This window comes from Electrona antarctica, assembly GCF_951216825.1.
Source record: "Electrona antarctica genome assembly, chromosome: 7".
NCBI classification, from domain to species: Eukaryota; Metazoa; Chordata; class Actinopteri; order Myctophiformes; family Myctophidae; genus Electrona; species Electrona antarctica.
Genome location: NC_136812.1, coordinates 18114923 through 18135675, shown reverse-complemented (window position 1 = coordinate 18135675; position 20753 = coordinate 18114923). Strand labels below are relative to the sequence as shown.

Sequence of the window (20753 nt, the reverse complement as noted above, 5' to 3'; positions counted from 1 at the left end):
ATCATTATGTTCTGAATCTACCCCGCAACATGATAAAGTACTATAATACATCAGTTGAATAATGAATATTTGCTGAATATTTATACATGGAATTGATATTAAATCTTCGAATAGATTCAAGTCATTTTCTAAAACAAATGTAAGACATATCTATGAGTAAATTAAATAGGCAGTTTTTCCTCACAGACACACTCCCATGATTTGGCAATTCTATATAGAGGAAAAGGCATTTTCTTTTAATTGTCTCTCTTACCAGCACTTTTTTTGAATGCAACTTTCTTGTTTCTGTAAATGTACAACTGCCGGTCAACTTCATGCTCAAAAAAGTAACCCAAATGTTGTACGAATTATAATGAATATTGTATACTAGTTTCTATAGATTTCGTATTTGCTAGTAATGAGAGAGACAGAGCCATAGTACCAGATGTCCTAGAACAGATACAACATTGCAGGGCAAAGGGAACTGAGAGAGGGACCATGTTGGCAGTCAATTGATGTAGCAGCACAGATCCTGCTAATCCCTGTTCTACATGCGATAGTTCTATGGATGGAGCCATAGAGATAGTCTTACACAGTAATTCCATGAGCGAAGCACTGGTCACTGGTCAGAGCTTAGAACATTGATCACAGACCTCTGAATCCTTAGGAAAGGAGCATGAGCCCTTCACAGAGAAACTCACAGTGTGGATGACAGAAAGGTTTAAACGAAATGCATTTGAATGAAATATATAACTGAATAACTCGGAGACCGAAATGGTTTAAAATAAAAGGCAATGATCATGAAAGAAATAGTAATGACAATGAATCGTCAGCAGATTTCATCTTGGACATTTGTGTGTTAGACACATACAATAAAGGTAAACCTTTATTGAGAGAGAGTGAAATTCAAGACACAACCCTATATGTCATATATATGTGTCAAATGCTTGGAACCAAATGGACCATTACGTGTCCATTTGGTTACATTTGTACACAGGACTTTACTGTGTAGCTAATTTGACAAGACACTATGATATGGTGTGTTGTGTGCCACGACTGTGTTTCACAGAACCCATGTGTCACTGAAGCTAATGGAAAGCTGCCTTCCCCTTCTTGCACATCACGGATGCTTGTTGTTGTTTGCGCGTTCCGGATTGTAACTCCCCTTTTCCCTTTCGTAGCAGCAGCAGCTGTAGTAACTACACTTACTGTCAGCCTCTCTGCCGTCTAATTGATGGATCATTTTGCTCTTAATTTGACCTCCTAAGGCTAGAGCCAAGCTGTTCATTGTGGTATACAAGCTCTTACTGTGCTATTATCCCCCTCAGTAAGAGAAAGAGAAGGGGTAAAAAATCTGCTCTCCACGAAAGAAGTCACACAATCTACAGAATGTGCGATTGTAGTCGATGCAGAATGGATGCAAATCTAGGGCACACTTTCTTTTGTAGTCTCAGTTTGACCTCGTCATCGCTATGCTACGTAGCCTCCGTGGGCCTTTTGCATCTTAGTGATAATAAATGATATATGTGTGTCGCGTCAATGTATTTAGAGTTATGGCACGCAGTGACAAACAGTCTCACAGTATGTGCCGTCACTCAGTTTTTTGGAGTTCCTCCCTGAGGCAATGGATGGGAGAGAGCGGAGGAAGACACAGCTCTGCATCTCCATCTCCCTCCAATCCATCCATTGAGTGAAAAATGAACTATGTCAGTCAGTCAATTCGTTTGAAATGCCAAAGTGTAATTGATTGTGCATCTTCTTGCCCTACGGTGCTGCTCCCCACCTGATCAATATTAGCATTATCCTAATTATGGGGCGAGTTAGCTCGCCATGGCCCTCCGTAAACTGATGGTCCCTATTAAGAGTAAGATGTGCTGTTGGCACCGTGGGAGGAGGATGCGAAGGGGAGCCCTCTCCCCTGCGGAGAGCAGCTGGAGAGGCTTGGCAGTGGGAGAGGAGAGGCCATAGCCCTGGCAGGCATGACTGTGATGCTTGGATGTAAATTTTATAACCATTGTCAGGGTAATTTGTATATTTTATTAACCAGTTAAAGATGCCGCGCGTCTTTACTGCACCCGTACCCAGCTCTGCCGGGTGGCACTTTTACCACAGTGCTTTATGGTCAGATTATCTGTATTATCTGTGCTTTAATGAGAGAGCGCCTTCGCTTCCCTCATTGTGGAATGCTTTTTTTTCTTTCAGCGGAAAAGATGGCAATGACAATTGATCGTTATTTAAATGCGATTCTCTGACAGGAGCGCGGCAAAGAAACGAAGACTGTATTGCACTATAGTGGCTGTGTGTGTGTGTGTGTGTGTGTGTGTGTGTGTGTGTGTGAGAGATGTCTGGTTGGACACCTTGTTACCGTGTCACTTTTGGCACTAATGCATGAGGCCTTAATGGCAAGTACTATGTCACTAAGTGCTGTGTTGTTACTCTTGCAACACCACACAGTGAAGTTGACAGATCACAAGTCCAAGATGAAATGCCGTGATAAATAATTTTATGGTTGAAGAGGTGATGAGTAAAAAAGCAGATCTGAACATGCCCAGAACAATCTCTAACCCACGGATTCTACGCCACTAAAATAGTATAGCTTTTAATTTCTTTCTTTCTTTTTTCTCTCTTTTTCTTTTTTCTTTTTTTTTCTTCTTTTTTTTAACCATTTTCTGTTTTATTTTAATATTCTCAAACCCAGTAGCTATAAATGTAAAAGGAAAAGAAACCAAAACCCTTTTCCTCTTTTTTTCAACCTGAAGCTAGTATTTCTTCTTAAAGTTAACTTGTAATATTATTATTAGTAGTTTGTAGTATTAGTATCATTAATACTATATATTACTGTTCAGAACAATAAAAACGTTTGGTCCTTTGGTCCCTTAGGGGTGAAAGATTTGCAGTTCTACTGTTGCTAATGGAAACCTCAGTGACCTCCGAGAGTCATAGTTCTGCGCTTGCAGAGAGAGACGGTGAAAGAATAAGAGAAAGAGGGAACGATAAAGAAAGTCTATCAGTGGACATACAGAATAGCTTCTTTTTTCCACTGTTTTTCTTGATCTTCAAGTTTTAACCCTCATTTGTCCAGTATAGTAAAAGCCACAAGCGCCTCTTTCTTTATATATGTGTGTATATAATATGTATATAGAAATCTATCTGTTGTTGCTGCTTTTTTGTTTGTTAGTTTGTTGCTTAATTAACAATTCAAGTCTCAACAAGAAAAGTTTTGTTGTTCTGCGATTCGTCGCATCTTTTTCAGTTTTTTTCTTCTTTTTTTTTTTAAACTTCTCTTGTTCCACCATTCTGTCTGTTACTGTTGGTGATTTCCTCCTCAGTTCGTCCTTCTTGTTTGTCTCTTCCTTCTACGCCATTGCGTATATCTTCATCATAAGTAAATGCTGATATGTCTTCAAAAATTCCTTATTTGTTGTTTTTTTTTAAAACATATTTTTACGTGTTTTCAAAGGAAAAAAGTTGAACTCCTCCAGGATATCTTCACTTGTCCTCCAAACCTATAAGGACAAAGAGGAAGAAAGAGTCAAAAAGCCATCTCAGATCTGGCTGCTCATTCCCCATCTTTCAAAAGATCCATTTCTTTCAACTTTGGATAGTTCAATATGGCCCTATTATATCGGAGTAATGGTCTGGAGAGAGCTAACCCACATTTGCAAACCAATCAATCTTTGTCAATCATGATGATGACAGATTTTCCCATAATTAGTAAGTCCGCTGCTGAATATAAAATCAAACCTCGACCCCCATAGCTTCTACATGTCTGCAAATAACTGCAGCACGCAGGACAATCTTAAAGGCCCACTGCAGAAATAGATGGACCTTGAAGAGAATATAGTGTTTTGCTAGGGAATGGGCATTTTGGCAAAAACCTGTAGTAAAAATGTTACTTGAGTAAAAGTGCAAAGGTATTGGCTGCATCAAAATATACTTACGGTACCAAAAGTAAAGGGAGCCGTTATGCATGGATGTTTGTTTTAAAATGTGTCCAAATCTAAAAATACATCTACAAGCTCACACCGGCACGTAATGCTACATGTTGTGAGCTTGTAGATCTGCAATGTTTTGACTAGTCTAAGTATAAAACATGGCTTAATTGGTTAATTGGCTTACCTGTGCTGTTGCAGTGAATACTGAAGGTAGGCTGTGTCAGTAAGGGCGGCTGGCATCCTTCGGTCTCTTTAACTGGACTTTCAATCTCTTCATTCCAATCTGAAAGCCATTCATGGCTTGAATAGCTGCCTGTGCGCTAGCAGGGTTGTCGAAGCTCACAAAACCTAGAAGAGAAGGTGCAGCCCAATGTTAACTAATGGAACACATTACTATGCACACCTAAAACAATGAAGTGACATATCTCACATTGTGTATTATTTAATGTATTTATTCCACAGTATATAAAAACAGTGTAAATGTTTAAAATGATAAAATGACATAATAACAGGCTTTTAAATAAAATACAGCAAATACTGAAAGTATCTTAAAACAAATTACTTTTTCCAACCCAGCCAAATACAAATGATAATTTCCAAAGATTATTTGAAATACGTATTTCAATGTATTTAAAATACTGCCCATCTCTGCATGAAGATCAACAGAAGATGTAACAGCAAAGAACTACAGAGCTTCTGTGAATTAAGACTAGGATTGTAGAGCTCTTGTTAGGCTACTGGCTTTTACCGCAATGGGGAAATTGTTAGGTTTTTGTAGGAAAATGTCAATGTCTAGACAAAGATTTCCATTTAATCCATAAATATATTTAAAAGGAGCACCGTCTGGCATTGATTTAGGGTCATTGTGTGTGTGTGTGTGTGTGTGTGTGTGTGTGTGTGTGTGTGTGTGTGTGTGTGTGTGTGTGTGTGTGTGTGTGTGTGTGTGTGTGTGTGTGTGTGTGTGTGTGTGTGTGTGTGTGTGTGTGTGTGTGTGTGTGTGTGTGTGTGTGTGTGTGTGTGTGTGTGTGTGTGGTTTATAGAAACACAAAGAAACTAGATAAAGTGCACCTCAGGGCACAGGTCTCCACCAGGTCAGGTTGTGGCCTCCTGGTGGCGCTATAATAGGCCGATGTGAAAAGGGTGCCATTTCTTCTTACGCCTTGGATGGCAATTGGATGATTTGAGGCATTCTGTTCCAAAAATGTGTTTTGGTGGCGATATAACAGGCCAATGTGAAAAGGGTGGGATATATTCCTCAGTCCAGTAGGAAAGTCTGTGAAAGATTTCACGTAAATTGCACGCTGCATTCATGATTTGAGGCTTTTTGTTCAAAACGGGCCAATCCTGCAAACTTTGAAATCCACTGCTAGCCAATTAGGATGAAATATTGGACAGATCCGGCTTGAACACATGACTATAGAGATTCTGTGTAACGATTTGCAGGATGTTTGTACAGAATCTGGAGGAGTAATATAAGTGTTTTTCAAAAGTCGTCCTCCTGGGGGCGCTATAACAGGCCGTTTTGGAAAATTTGGGGCACTTCACCTATTTTCAACCCTAACCCTCACTAATGCTGCAATGTCACCATTTCTGTCTCAGAGGTGGGCGGATGTGGGCCGTTCAGAAACCTGCCTACCAATGCAATCATTGGTAATGCAGAGATCAGGACATCATTTGGACTTTGTTTTGTACTACCATAATAGAGATGTCTTTCACTTATTTTTGCCAGGTGCCTGAAAAGTGCCTGGACTACATTTGCACGCACCACTACTGACGACCGTAAGATTGACTTTTTTTCCCCCATGATTGGCTGCCTCTAGGCTGCCTCTTAGCCAATGGGAGACTTACCCATAAAATCCAGAAGCTACTGTAATGTTATGAGCTAACTGGAGCTATCGGAAACGAACGAAAACGGGCACTACAAGAGCTTTTTGCTCCTGGCAGTTATGAATGAGTCATTCTTGTTTATGTACGTTTGATTTGCTCTATAAAGGTGAAAGCTGATGTTTATTTAATAGACTATACATGAGCATAGAATTGAAAATACTGTTAGCAGTAGCTTTATTTACCAAGAATGCTAAATGCAGTAGCTGATATTCTTTACAGTTAAAACTAGCGATTGAAAACATAGTGTTTATGAAAAGGTTTACTATGGTAATAAATTCTAGTTTAATGTTCGCCCAAAACTTCATTGACTTCTATTGAGATTATAATGTATTGCAAACGGCAGAAGGTGAACTCTCGACTTCTTCTGGGCCATTAATAGGAACAACGCTTGGAGGAGAGGTTTAAATACAGTTTATGGAAAAACATCAATACATATAAACATTCCTGATCACTTGGTCCTATATTTGGGGTAAAGATGCAAAGTGATACTAGCACATGATTGATTTGTTATGAATGTTTTTTTATTTATTTTTTTATGTAAAGGGTCGCTTTGGCGCCGCCATCAGGAGTATTTGTCCACAATGCCAGTTGGCAGCGGTGGCCGAACGGATTGCGGAGCGGTCTTGATACCGGAAGGTCGCCAGTTCGAATCAGCGGTCCGACACGTTAAAATTACCACCGCTGAAGTGCCCTTGAGCAAGGCATTGAACCACTACCATGAAATGTTCTATGAGCAGGGCCTGGCTGGAAACAAGTTCTTGAGCTTAGCCCAGATACCATGGGTAAATATAGTAACTTTGCTTTGCTTGGCTTTTGGCACAGGACTGGAACTATGTGCCAAGGTTTGTGATCGCATCAAATCTAGAAGAAAGGCAAATACAAGAGGGGCTGACGGCAGAGCTGCCACGCCCCCTAAAAAGAGTAACATCGGTGATATTTCGGAGATCTTTGTGCAAACCCACTAGACCTTACAATGTGAAAATCAATGAGGCTGCATGAGCAGTTGTGCAAAGCAGTCCCTACTACAAACATAGTCCATCAGGGACAGACAGGGACAAATAGGCCCCACAGTGCATTGCCCCAAGACATGCCAGTCCTCAAACTCGTGCTGAACGGCCTGTTTCCATCATGAGTAAAACATTTAAAAAATGAAAATAAAGCCTTGAAAATAAAGCGGTGACCAGAAACTGCAGTGGAGTGTGGCTCTGCTTGAAGCGCTCCCCTGTGTCTGCAGTGTCATTAGGAACAGCCGATGACCCGTGAAAAACAGCAGGAGCCTCTCCAGGTCCCTGGGCCACCTGGGAGAGGTGTCTGCCTTGGCCTGCCTGCTATTGGGACGGCCCATTAGGGCCAAGGCCATGTGGGAGGGAGGCCATGGTGGAGGTAGGTGTGTGTGTGGTGTGTGTGGTGCGTGCGTGCGTGCGTGCGTGCGTGCGTGCGTGCGTGCGTGCGTGCGATGAAGAGGGGCTGGAGGGAGGACAGGAGGTGTCTGCCTGACCAGCCTACCACCAGACTGGTCCATTAAGCTTGATTTATACTTCATTGCACGACAGAAAGGGCTCGCCGAATCGCGTGACGCTATCGCTCGCTGAATCGCCCAACGGATCCCTAGCCGACTCACTCACTGATGCTAGCTTCTAGTTGAAGAGCATCACCGCCGTGCAGCAAAGTATGAGTCAGGCTTTATGGGGGGAGGCTAAATGAAGAGGAGAGGAGACAGGCTTAGACTTACAGTATAAGCCCAAAACTCTGCCCTACCAAACATAACAAGTGTGATCTCTCTCTCTCTCTGTATCTCTCATTTTGCAACTCTCACTTTCCCTTTCTCTCGTTTGTTCTCTCTCTCTCTCTCTCTCTCTCTCTCTCTCGCACGCTCTCACACCATCACTCTGTGTTTATCCCCCATCTCTGCTTCCCAGATTAATTACACCGGTGAGCTTCTCGCCTCCCCCAGACCTAACATTACGTTGTAAATGCATAGTGTATTAGTCAATACAGCAAATAGGTCTTCTTTCATGAATTTATATGTTATTAAGTCCCCCCGGGGAGGCAGAAACTGGCGATCAATTTTGCCCAGGGATGTGTGGTTCCCTGAAGTGAAAACAAATGCTGATCTATAATTGTCCTTTGCCTTTGCTTTCTTCCTCTCCATTCCGCCATCCCTCTCTACACACTCAAAAGTTTTCATAAGCCCGCAGGCTGGCTGGTGTGTGTGGGCAGACAGAGCCAAATGGGACGTGAGCCAGGGGGGGAGGGTTGTGTGTGTGTGGGGTCTGTGCGTGTGTGTGCGTGCACGCATGCGGCCCAGTGCAGGGAATATTGACAGGTATTGGGGTTACTGAGCGGTGATGCTGTTCCACCACCTGAAAGTTTTTAGGTCACTCAACTGTCAGAGTGAAACAGGGGATATGAGTGTCTGACAGTTGCGGTGGTAACTCTATCTGAGAAATACACACTTAATCTAGCTGTGTAACATATGGACCTACAGTACATGCACCCTTAAAGGAGCATTCAGTGATTTGGGTGATTTGGAAAACCACCCAGTCCGCCTCGGTAACAAAATGTGCACATGCACGCTATACAGTGGGGGGAAGTGCAACAGGCCAACAGCATGTGCACCAAGGCCCGCCCCCACTCGATCATGATTGGAGGAAGGCCCCTCTCATCCTGATTGGATGAAGGCTTTGCCACCCGCTACCAAAACTGAAACTAGGGCTTTTTGACCCCAGGGGCTCACTGGGGACAGGGAGGAACTCCTTATATGGTCAGCACACTCTATAGTAGGGAGGATTATCCAGAAAAAAAGAAAAAATAAGTGATATTTGAATTAAGTAAAATCACTGAATATACCTTTAACGTGTCCATGTGTTACACACCGAGTTAACACTACAGATTAAAGCTGAGGATTTGACGGTTTATCGACTATGGACCTCTAGAACAAGTGGGACTACTTTATTATTGAGGTATCGCAATACTACTACTACTATATTATTATTATTATTATTAAATAATGTGAAGTGGTGTTGTGGGCTGTTGTTACGGGACTCTGTAGGAGGCAAGCCGTTTAGAAATGGATCTGTGGGCACCTAGGCTATCAAGCCTGACTTGTCAACCTACAGACAGTGCATCTATCGATGAAGTCAAAAAGCCCCCCCAAATATCTTGTAAACAAAAGAAAGAACAAATAAATGGGTCTGTGTGAGTGTGTCTGTGTGTCAGCGTACAGTATGTGTGAGTCTGTGACTAATCTCACGAACAGCTTTACCAATCAGAACCACATGTCTTATGCATGCATAAAATAACGTCCTTGTAAAGTAAACTGCACATTTTTTTTTAACCATAATGTGTTTTATTGGTTTGTTTTTACTTTTTTTTTTAATTTTATAAAGGAAGCCAATGGATGACTGAAGCCAAAACTGACTATGCGTTGTAGACATAAATTAAATTAGATCTTAGGAACGCCTTGAGGGAATTTCATGTCACTTGGCACTTAGACTCAAGGATGATCAGAGGAAGAAAAGATCAGAGTAGGTGATCAAAGGTCAAAGGTCACATGTTCATTATGTCTTCATTCACTACATAACTGGGCGGACACGGATGTAAACGGCAACTGGTGTGTGGAGGCATCCAATCACAAACAGGCTACAGTGCGCTTGTGGTGTCTCTATCGCATCGACTATGGTTACATTTTACTCTGTGATTTCTTTTTAGATTATATCGCTGTACAGCCAACTGAAAATCCCTGCTTTGCCTCTACTAAACTTAAAAATCACACTTGTGTGATCATCACATTCCGGCCAATCACTTTTGGCGTACTCACTTTTCTGTCCTCACTTTTTAATCCTCACTTTTTAAGCCCTCAGCCAATCAAATCATCGCTATGGGGTACACACAGACACACAAAGCTGGGCATAGGACGGGCTAGCACCCCTCAAAAATGGAAATACTAATAGAGGATTTTACTGTTTAAAATTCACTGAGATACTTCAGTATGTGTCCGTCTACTCCCGCTCCTCTCTACATGTGTGGGACAGGCCTGGGTTTGAACCTCTGATAACGATCAGGGTGAAATCCAATTTGTGTTCATTTAGACTTGCCACTCGATGCCTGTTGATTGGTTGAGGCGACTTGATTGGACGATAAAGAAAAACTGAATTGATGTGGCAAGTGTGTAATGACAGCTTGAGATAAGACACTGCTTTCACCGCTCAGAGTAAGAATTCAGCTCAAACAGAACAGGAGTGAAAGGAAGGGAGCCACACTAGAGTATAAACCATTCCTCAGTGAAGCGTATAGATAAGGTGAAAATGACATATCCCACACAGGAAAATCCAGTGTTAATTTTACACTGAGAGCAGAGAAATTGACTTGTAAGGTTACATTTTTACAATTGTGGTACATCACAAATCGTTGCTGTCAGAAATATTTCAAGTATTATGTTTTATTTTTGTAAATAGATGCCCTACTTAGTACTTTGTCATACAACTACAGTGTCATACAAAAGAAGCAAAAAGGCCAATCTACAAGCTCACGTGTATAGCATCGTGAGGATGTATGCTTGTAGATCGCTTATTTTAGTCATGTCTGTGTGTGGGTTTCATTTATAATTAATATTATATATATATATATATTCTATTATTGGATGCATTGGAACACAGGCTCTTTTTTCTGTTTCCTGAAAAGCCACAGTTGTTTGGAGACACAAGGTTGTCCACCCGCCAACGACGGAACATTAGTCTAAATTCTTTACACATTGTCTCTGTCGGGTGGAAACCTAATACAGTATGTCCGTAACGGTTAAAACAATAGCAAAACTAGCAGATCTACATCTACTGCTTTTGTGTGATGCTCTAGTACGATCAAGTAGGACGTTCATTTACAAAAAAAAAACACAAAGTTAAACCATGGAGATAATTAGATGTTTTTGGCCGATAGCAACGATATGTAGACGTTAAAGAGGTTTGCGGGTGTGTGTGGAGGACTCACCAAAGCACTTGCTCTGGTTAGTAGCGCGGTCCATGAACACCTTGGAGGAGATGACCGTCCCGAACGGCAGGAACATCTGCATGAGTTCGTTGTCTCCAAACTCCTGCGGCAGGTGGTAGATGAAGAGGTTACAGCCCTCTGGTCCTGTAGAGACAAGAGAGGACAGATTCCCATTCTCAGTTTACCATTCACCATTTATTTACACCAGACATGCTGCATTAAGTGCATTATATTTAGATAAGTGGTTGAGGTTCTCAACCTGTGGGCTGCGAGGGTAAGTTTAAACCTAAAAAAATTGAATAAAGATATAACAGCGTTATTTTTTTGGGGCGCTAGCCCCTCCTATATACAGGTTTGTTTTTAGTTCAATGTTTGTTTTAAAAACGCCATTGACGGCCTGGGCCGTGTCTCAGCGGTCCAGGCACCTTGGCTGGTAATCCAGTCTGGCAGTGTGCCGCGGGTTTGACTCCCGATCTTAACGGCCTTTACTGCATGTCTTCCCCCCATCTCTCTCCCCATTTCCTGTCAGCCTAATGTCTGTCCCTCCATAAAAAAATTTAAAATAAAGGCGAAAGCCACAAAAAAAACACCATTGACAATGAAGACAAATTAATGTTTGTTTTAGTTCAATGTTTGTTTGAAAAATGCCATTGACAATGAAGGGAAAATTGACATCATCTTGTCCCTAACACAAACATTAAATGCCATTAACAATAAAGAGAATTTAATGTTTGTTTTGTCACTGTTTGTTTTACATCACCATTACATCACCTAATCAACATGAGTTAGACTTTATATATATTAGCGCCCCACACTTCACACGGGTGTGATTTTTGTATTGGAACCACCATATGATAGGGAAATCTTAGATGAAAGACGTGGTCTTCATCGGGGCTAGCCCCGATGAAGACCGCGTGAGGTTGAAACATGTTGGCTGTTCCCTGAGGAGTGCCCAGATCGTTGTTGCCTCTAAATAAAGTAAGTCTCGGAGCTTTAGAAACTAGTGTGCGGATGTTCTTTCTCTTCCTTGATGTTTGCCTTGATGCCTGACATCCAGAACCTGGCCTAAATATAGGCATTGAGATGTGCACACAATCTTCTCTGTGGAGTGCCTAGATCTCCCATTTTTAATCTGATGTCTTATTCCGTCTGATCCAGGAGCACCTTTGACCTTTTACTATTTGAATTTAATGACTTGTGTGTCTCTAGCGAGCACCTGGTTGTCTTTTTCTCCAAACCACCCCGGCGATTATACTCTGAAGTATCAACTGATCAATTAGCTACTAATTTATAATTTATTGTTCTCCAAACACAAATGTTTTCAAATCTAACTAAATATCATAAACGACAGAGGGTCACCTGACAAAATCGCTGGGGTGTTTTTTTTTTTTGGAACACAGTTCTTATATGACGCGAGTCACTCGACCTAAGAACTTAAAGTATACTACGTTAGATCCGAGCCGAGGCGGAACACACACCAGTGCCACCACCCATCTGATAACTTAAGTGGTCAGATGGGTACAGTTGCACAGATTTGTGCAACTGTACCTCTGTACTTTTTGCAGACTGTTAATAAAGTATTCAATCAATCAATCCAAAACTAAAACAAATACAAACTGTGCATTTTCACTGCTGATTCGATGATTGTGTATGGATGTCAGAAATCTCTTTTCCATTAAAGTCACCACAGGTTCTTGTATAATCAAGCCAGCAAGATTAAGATCTGAATATGAATGTATTTTCACCTACCCAATGGATTTCACTATGCAAACAACAATTAGTTGCTGCAGTGCAATCTATGTGCTGCCAAAGAGGTCAAATGTAAGAGTCAATCTATCTTAAATACATCAGGTCCAAAACCGAGGTTTTATTACTTTATATTTGGCTCCAGGCACCACCCAGACTGACATTTAGTTTTTCTAAAAATGATTAGTTTTTTATCTATGCATTATAAAGCCTTCGAAAACAATTACTCTTCCTGAATCTTATGAATCTATTCTATTGAAACAATTCTTGGCCTGTATTAATCTACTGTAAATGGCTTAACTTTAACCTAAGTGATATAAGTCTTAAAAGTGCAACCCCATATTATGACTTTACATATTATAATTGGTTGGAATATAATGTGATAAACTGACCTGAGCTTTCCAGCAACCTCACTCATCAGGGCTGAGGAAAACATTCCTGTTTGCAGCAAACTGGATGATATATGTATAAGCTCATTTTTTTACTGAAGAAAAAAGGCCAACTATTTTATCGTAACATATTGGTCTCTGGGTTTCCTTGGTGTCACCCCTGGCCCTGTGTGACCGGAATAATAGGTCACATTCATTAGTTTTCTGAGATCAGGAGCATAATAGCATTGATGAAGGAGGGAACATTAGCCATGGACTCAATAAGAAAATTAGTTTCATATCGGATTCGTTTTGCAACATTTTGGTGAGCTTGTAGGTCAGCTATTTTCGGCAGGGGAAACCTGCGAGACAAAAAGTAGGATTTGGGTTTTATTCTAATATTCTGACAAGTGGACCCTGATGTCTATTGCATCTATTAATGTCTCCCTCTATTACATTAGTTCTCAAAGTGGGGTCTTGTTTCTTAGTTAAAAGCTCCTGGGGGTCCATGGCATGAGATATTTTCAGATGGAGGGAGGGGTGCGGGTGTCCACGGCCAAATACAATTTGGGGGGTCATTGAGATGAAACCGTTTGAGAACCTCTCCCTCTATTAAACCCTCTGTACTACTATCGTGTGTGTGTGTGTGTGTGTGTGTGTGTGTGTGTGTGTGTGTGACTGTGTGTGTGTGTGTGACTGTGTGTGTGTGTGTGTGTTATTAAGAGTAATAGTCTCTCACCCTCACCTTCTCGCTGCTGCTGCTGCTGCTGGATGACCTGCGGAGGCTGGGGCAGGGTCTGGCCAATGGGAGTCAGTGTGGTGGTGGGGTAGATTGCTGCACACAGAGAGAGAGAGAGAGAGAGACACGTCAATCCCACAGAGATAGAATAACAGTGCCAAGGATGCTTTGAATGGTCGATCACACAAGCAAGGAGTATAGCCTATGAAGTCAGTCTACTCTACAGTAATGCTGCTTTCTGAGTTGCACTCTGTTATAACTCAGGGTGAGTTGCACCAATAAGAATTGAGTCCTTTAACCAATTTAAAAACACTGTTTATCAGTTAATCGTGTTGCCCTGCAATTTAAGAATGGATAAAGAAAGATCTAACCTAAGTTGAATTTGAACCTGGTTGTAATCTAGGTTTAAAGGGCTTCATTTTAATCAGGTTGCACCAAATGTTTTAAGAACAGAGTTAAAGGTAGGGTGATTTATTTTCTTTTTTTTTGGTGTTAAATAGCTCTATATTCTGATAGTACTCATACAGTGTTTGTTCAGTAACAGGGTTACTATAGACCAGGGTTCCCCAATTAAGTTTCCTCAAGGGCCATATTTTGACTAGGGTACCAGGCTGGGGGCCGAGTCCGCACGCACGAGGTCGAGGTCAAGACCCCATTTGAAAAGGATGCCCAGTTTGACATGCATAGGCTACTGACCCCCATTTAATGCCATTTATATCTGGGACCCCCTAAAAAAAACGAAAAACAAAACAAAAAACTTTTATTTTATTTTTTAATTCTTCCAAGGGCCACAAGGGGGCGCTCCGCAGGCCGCAAATGGCCCGCGGGCCGCCTATTGGGGAACCCTGCTATAGACAGAAAATGCATTACGTTTGGATACCAAGTTTATCCAGTCAGGAGAGAGAACTCACACATGGGTACAGATTAAACATTAAAGTGGAAGTGACGACACAAAGAAATGAGCAGACAAACCTGGAACTGGAACACTATAAAACTGAAGCTGATAATTGGGTACTCTCTCCTGATTGGCTGAAATTGGCAACCCACCTGAAAAGGTATTGTCTGTTTATTAACGAGTTGGAGAAACAGGGAGACCTGTTACTGAACAAACACTCTTTGGACATTTTTAACAAAAAAATAATATATAAATAATTAAATTTACACTAGTATGTAACTTACTCCCCATTTAAAAAGGTTACATAGTGCCACTTTAACTTATTGGTGAAAGCTGCCCTCAGATTTGAATTATCACATAGCTTGACTACAGCATGTGCATATAAAAGGTATTTCACACCAAACTCACACTTCGGAAATATCATATCTACTGTACCATCTGGCAGTACAGAAATAGTTCACCTACATAGTCCTCACCCCATGAAGCCTTCATTTTTGTGGAGATTTGTTTTATGTTTGTCACATTCCTGAGCCAATAATCCAATTATATTTGACTAATTGAATTTTATAGGAGGCCAATCCTAACAAGAGAATAACTACTAAACATTCTCTTTGAACCCATGGACTCTCAGTAGACCTCCCTGTGATTGCACTGTGAGAGTTGTTTTGGAGTTCATATCATTCTCTTTGTTTAGTTTTGTCATGGCCTCCTACTGCTTCTGCATCATCAAACATTTGCTCATTGGCTCAGGAATGCAACAAAAACGGGCTTTATGGGGCGAGGAAATGTTTTCGGGGATGAACTATTCTTTTAATGCAAGGGTCTTCAACGTTTTTCAGCACAATGACCCCTTAGCTGAGAGAGAGATGAAGCAGCTACTACCCACTACATATTGTATCAAATATACACACTTTTACCCCCCGGTAAAAGTGTGTGTGGAGACGACTAGACCCTACCTGTGTATTGCTGTACCCCACTGAAGGCTTGCTGGAGGGTTTCGGCCGCGCTGGGGCTCTGGGTGGAGTATGGCGGCAGGCCGTTGGCGTAGACGGCCTCCACGGCGGGGTGTCCGTTGGGCTGATGGTGGGGGATGCCGGCGAAGCCGTTGACGAGCGGCGTTACGATGCTGGGGGTGGTGATGTTGGCGGGCGGAGAGCTGAGGCCTGATGGAGGGTGGGAGTAGTGTTACTGGTTACTGGATCAACTACTATCAGTGGTTCTCAAACCTTTTCATGTCAAGGACCCCCAAATTGAACCCTATTAGAAAATATATGCCAAGGACCCCCATAAGAGATGATTTTTACGGCTCTAGCAGTGATTTTCAACCATTTTCATTTCAAGGACCCCAGGTTTGACCGGAATTAGGCTATTTTGCGCCATTTAATGGCATTTCTATCTCTGGGACCCCAATATATATTGTAAAATCAAAGTTAATTTAACTCAAGAGTGTACAAATGGAACCAAATGGACCCATTAGGGTCCATTTGTTTCCATTTGTACACTCTCTGAGTTACAGACCCATAGGGTTCCTAAAACCCATTTGGTTCCTAATTATAATTTAGCTGGAGAGCCCCTGGAACTCTCTCAAGGACCCCTATGGGTCCCGGGCCCCACTGGAAACCACTGAACTACATGCTATTCAGAGAGCTGTGTGCATGTGTATGTAATTGTATGTACAGTACTATATACTAGATGTCGTCACTGTTGTCGGGCAGAAACCTCTTATCTCCGTATTTTATCTTCATACGTTTTGTTCCTAAATGAATGCCGTGCATAATAGACGATGTATAAGCCCAAAGCGCGTTTTGAGCTTGTAGATCGCCTATTTTTTTTATTTGAATCCTGAAAAGTAACAGTTTTTGGAGTTTGGTCATATAGGAGGTTTCCACCCGTCTGCGACCACTTGTACACATACTGTACACAACAGTATGTTTACACAAACATGCAACGCACAACAAAAAAACATACGCCGCACTGGGACTGAGACACACTGTCGGTTATATTGAAGACATGCACACGTACAGAGAGAATACATGAAATACAGTACACATATTGTACTGGACAGCAACAGGACATACACACGCGCTGCCATGCACACAGGTAGACATGCAAATGCACTCACACACCCACGCGCACACACCCACGCGCATGCACGCACACACACACCAACTCTTGCACAAGCCCTAGCTACACTACATCTCTCTAATACACGGGTGCGATGCAAGTCTGTCACATATCCAACGTTTGTGGTGGTGACACATCCTGCAGGATAGCTGGGAAGTCAACCTGTGAAAAATGAGCCTGTCGGAAGTGTTTGTGCGATACCCTGCTGGCTCCCTCCTCCACTGCTCTACTCGGGATGATGATGAAACCGCTATGCAACTTCAGGGAGGAGAAAGAAAAAAATAGTAGAAAATAAAATAAAAAGATCCCGAGGAGGTAGGAGAGAGATTACAAAGAGAGATTTGCTTGGATGAGCGGGTAGCAAAAAGAAAAGAAAAACAGATTCTTCTTGCTTTTATATACGTCATATAAAAAGAAGGCAAAAAAATAAATCTACGACTGTTCTGTTAGCTTGACAAATGGTTGAATAGGTCATAACATAACAAATAACCCGCATTGCCTGCGAGGCGACTGCAGGATGCTTCATGAGCGGAATAGGAATTGGAATGCTCGCGGTCCTCCCGCTCTCGCATTCAATGAATTTGAAAGGACCCTCCTTTTGGAAAGTGTTTCCAATCACGCTGGGAACATGAAAGTGCCCATTTTGAGCAGAGTCTCACTGTGTGATGGTCTCGCTGAAAGGGGGTCTGCTCTGTGGCAAAGCATCCGCGCTCGCTTGAAGAACAGCCCCCCTGAGGACCACCTCTCAATCTGGAAGCTCTGGCGCCTGATTGGACAGAAATCTCCAGGTTGTCACGGAAACCCTTCCAGCATGCCATATCCTCGCAATCTGGTGCCTTGGTAAAGACCCCCCCACCAACCCACCCACCCACCCTATACGAGGTGTCCCACATAGGGTACATGATCCCTGGCAGTATGCACATGATAATGTACACCAAGATGTATGCTAATGCATTGGTAAATATGCCGCGCCTCACATGCTGAAACCTCCCACCTCTGAGTAATTCACATCCATCCACCCACAGACCTGCTTTTCCTCCTCTCTCCTACTCTCCCTCTCCCTTGTTTTCTCTCTTGTTTTATTCTTCCATTTTTCTTTCCATACTTCCATTACTCCTCTCCTCTCCTAGCCTAATCCTTTCGTTTCCTTTTGACTCTTTTCTTCCCTGTCCTGTCCTGTCCTGTCCTGTCCTGTCCTGTCCTGTCCTGTCCTGTCCTGTCCTGTCCTGTCCTGTCCTGTCCTGTCCTGTCCTGTCCTGTCCTGTCCTGTCCTGTCCTGTCCTGTCCTGTCCTGTCCTGTCCTGTCCTGTCCTGTCCTCTCCTCTCCTCTCCTCTCCTCTCCTCTCCTCTCCTCTCCTCTCCTCTCCTCCTATAGCCTCAGCATTTAAGTCGTGAAGAAGCTGACACTCAGGCAGCCAACTGCAGTGACCAGGGGAATTGCCCAGGTCCAGTGAGAGCTGTTGTGTCTTTTGCACTGGTTTTCCTTTTTTCTCCCCCCCCCCCCCCCCTTTTTTTATTTTTATTTTTTTAAAGCTTCCCTGCGATTGCTTGTTTCCTGCGGAGCTGTGATGAATTAGACTGCAGCTCCAGCCCATTCTCCTACCAGCACCCAGGAGACCGCCGCTCCTATTCTGAGGGCTAGAGACAGCCAGTCTGCTCGGGCCACACGCACTCTACTGTACCGCCAGATAATGCACCCTCTCCATCATCAGGCAAATTCATTTTCCAAGGCTTAGCAAGTGCTATGGTGTGTGTGTGCGTGTGCGGGCGTGTGTGTGTGTGCGGGCGTGTGTGTGTGTGTGTTTGTGTGTGCTCTGCATGCGTGTACACATGTGCGCGTAATGGTAGTAGTAGTAGTGGTAGTAGTAGAAATGGTAGTAGACTGCAGTGGTATGTATACTGTCTTTTCTGCTGTGTGGTTGGTTGTGTGCACGCACGTGCTTGTGTGTGAGAGAGGAGAGAGAGAGAGAGAGAGAGAGTGTGTTCCAGGGTCAGCAGTCGGACACAATGTGCAAGTGATAAGGGCATAGAAAGGGCCAGTTGTGACAGATAGTGGCTGGTAGCTGATGAACCTTGGGACCACAGAATCTAGTCGGTGTAGCATGGAGGAGATGCCACAGCAGGGAGCAGTGTCCAAGTTATGTGACAGTTTAGCTGGACAAAGGAACTTCTGATAACTAGTAATATAGTCATATATATCGTTGCTGTCAGGAAGAAACCTCTTATCTCCATATTTTAACTTTTTGTGTTTTTTGTTTTCGTTTGGTAAATTAATGCCCTACTTGATCATACTACAGCGCCAAACAAGTATGAAAAACGGATGCTCGAAACACGAAGAGCTTGTCGATGTGCTATTTTAGCTAGTTTTGAATTTTAATCGTGAAAAGTACCATGCAGCTTTGGACATATGAGGTTTCCACACGACACAGACGACATATATAGGAGGTATATGGGAGGTGTGTCAACGTCCGTCCAATAAGGCAAAACATCTCACGATACAAAGTCGTTATAGTCATCATCTTTGTCTCCACGGTTTAATGAAATTTATTCTGACAACCAACCGTAATGTGGGCGGACCGTGCACATTTCCTCCTATATGGAGAGAGAGGGGGGGGGGGGGGTTGGGGAGTATCTCCTACCATCCTGTGCTGGAAAATAACACGACATTTTCATTTTATACCTCTATGGACATAAGGTCCCTTGCATTGTGGCAAATTGTATTCATAGCTAGTTGACAATGCATTCCCAAGCATGCCAATATGTGGCTGTCACTGTGCTGTGTGTACTGGTCCATGATAATAATGACATGTCCCTCACTCTGGCATGGGTGAATAGGAAGCTATGGGTCAGCAGATTACATATTTTACATGGCTAGGCCTTATCTATCACCCCTCTGCTGCTAATATGGCATAAACTAAAGCCTGATTTATACGTGGGTTGCACATCGTGTCGTGCGCCCCGGGAAAAGATCTACAAGCTTGCAGTGTGTCGCGGCTCAACGCTTTGTAAGCTTGTAGATCTGGTATCGTGTCGTGCGTGACACGTCATGCACGAGTAAGAACAAATCTTGCGTAAGTCTCTCAAAACTATATTTATGCCATGTATCCCAATGGTATTCATGTTATGGAAACATAATAATATTTGCATAGTATTGCAATCTGTTCCGAGAGGCGAAAACTGTTGACTTACCCTCTACAATGATTGCTCCATAAAAGAGCCCACCATATGCAATAGAGGTATTTATTATGCTAATTATACATTCAAATCAACAAGGAGTGTTAGACCCATATTGGAGAGTGCAGTCATTACCAGCACCGTCTCTCATTGGTGCAAGAAATAAGCATTCAAAACAGATGCTTTCATCTAATTCAAGGGTTTTCAACGTTATTCAGGCCAAGGACCACTTAGCTGAGAGAGAGACCAAGCAGGGACCCCCACTTATATTGTATAACATTGTACTGCAGATTAAACTTTTTCATAGATAACTTCATTGACTATCAGTGTTGTGTAAATATATATTTTTAACCACTTAAACCAGGGGTGCCCAGACTTTTTTGACTTGAGAGTTACTTTCCAAATGACCAGCACAACAAGATCTACCCACCAAAAAAATAGGATCTCATTGCTGAAAATAGTTTAAAGAACATGATAAACACACTTGGAATGGGAAATATAGGGGGGAAATGGAAATAGTTTTTGTTTTTGTATGTAACTTTCTAATGCTACGGATATTTGTGCTCAACGCTCTTGAAAACAAAGTATTCTGTTGTGGGTTAACAGGCCATTTTTTATGTCTATCAATCAAGTCACCTTAATTCAAGTGTCCGATGCCAAATTATATATATTTTTATTTAAATTATTGTGTGTTAGGGCCATGTCATGTGGTCTACCTGCACAACCTTTGTGATCTACTGGTAGATCGCGATCTACCTTTTGGGCACCCCTGACTTAAACCCTCAAAACGTAAACTTGACCTTTGGCTTTGTACTTGGTTTGCCCCTCTCTCCTTCAGTCTGCACCAAACCTCTTAATCCCTCAGAATAGGGATGCTAGGGTTCAAGTGGTTAAAGTAAAGTTAGTATCCTATCACACAA

At 42.4% G+C, this 20753-nt stretch overlaps 1 protein-coding gene across 1 annotated transcript in view; it reads right to left on the bottom strand.

Annotated features, from left to right (window-relative positions):
• Positions 1–4134: 4134 nt before the first annotated feature.
• Positions 4135–20753, bottom strand: part of celf5a (cugbp, Elav-like family member 5a) — a gene marked incomplete at both ends in the record, with an annotated part of 342492 nt that continues 325873 nt past the window's right edge. The window contains 4 exons of the mRNA XM_079506338.1: positions 4135–4262; positions 10788–10931; positions 13647–13736; positions 15492–15698. Of these exons, the coding sequence (XP_079362464.1) occupies positions 4135–4262; positions 10788–10931; positions 13647–13736; positions 15492–15698 (569 nt within the window). The remainder of the gene's footprint in view (positions 4263–10787; positions 10932–13646; positions 13737–15491; positions 15699–20753) is intronic.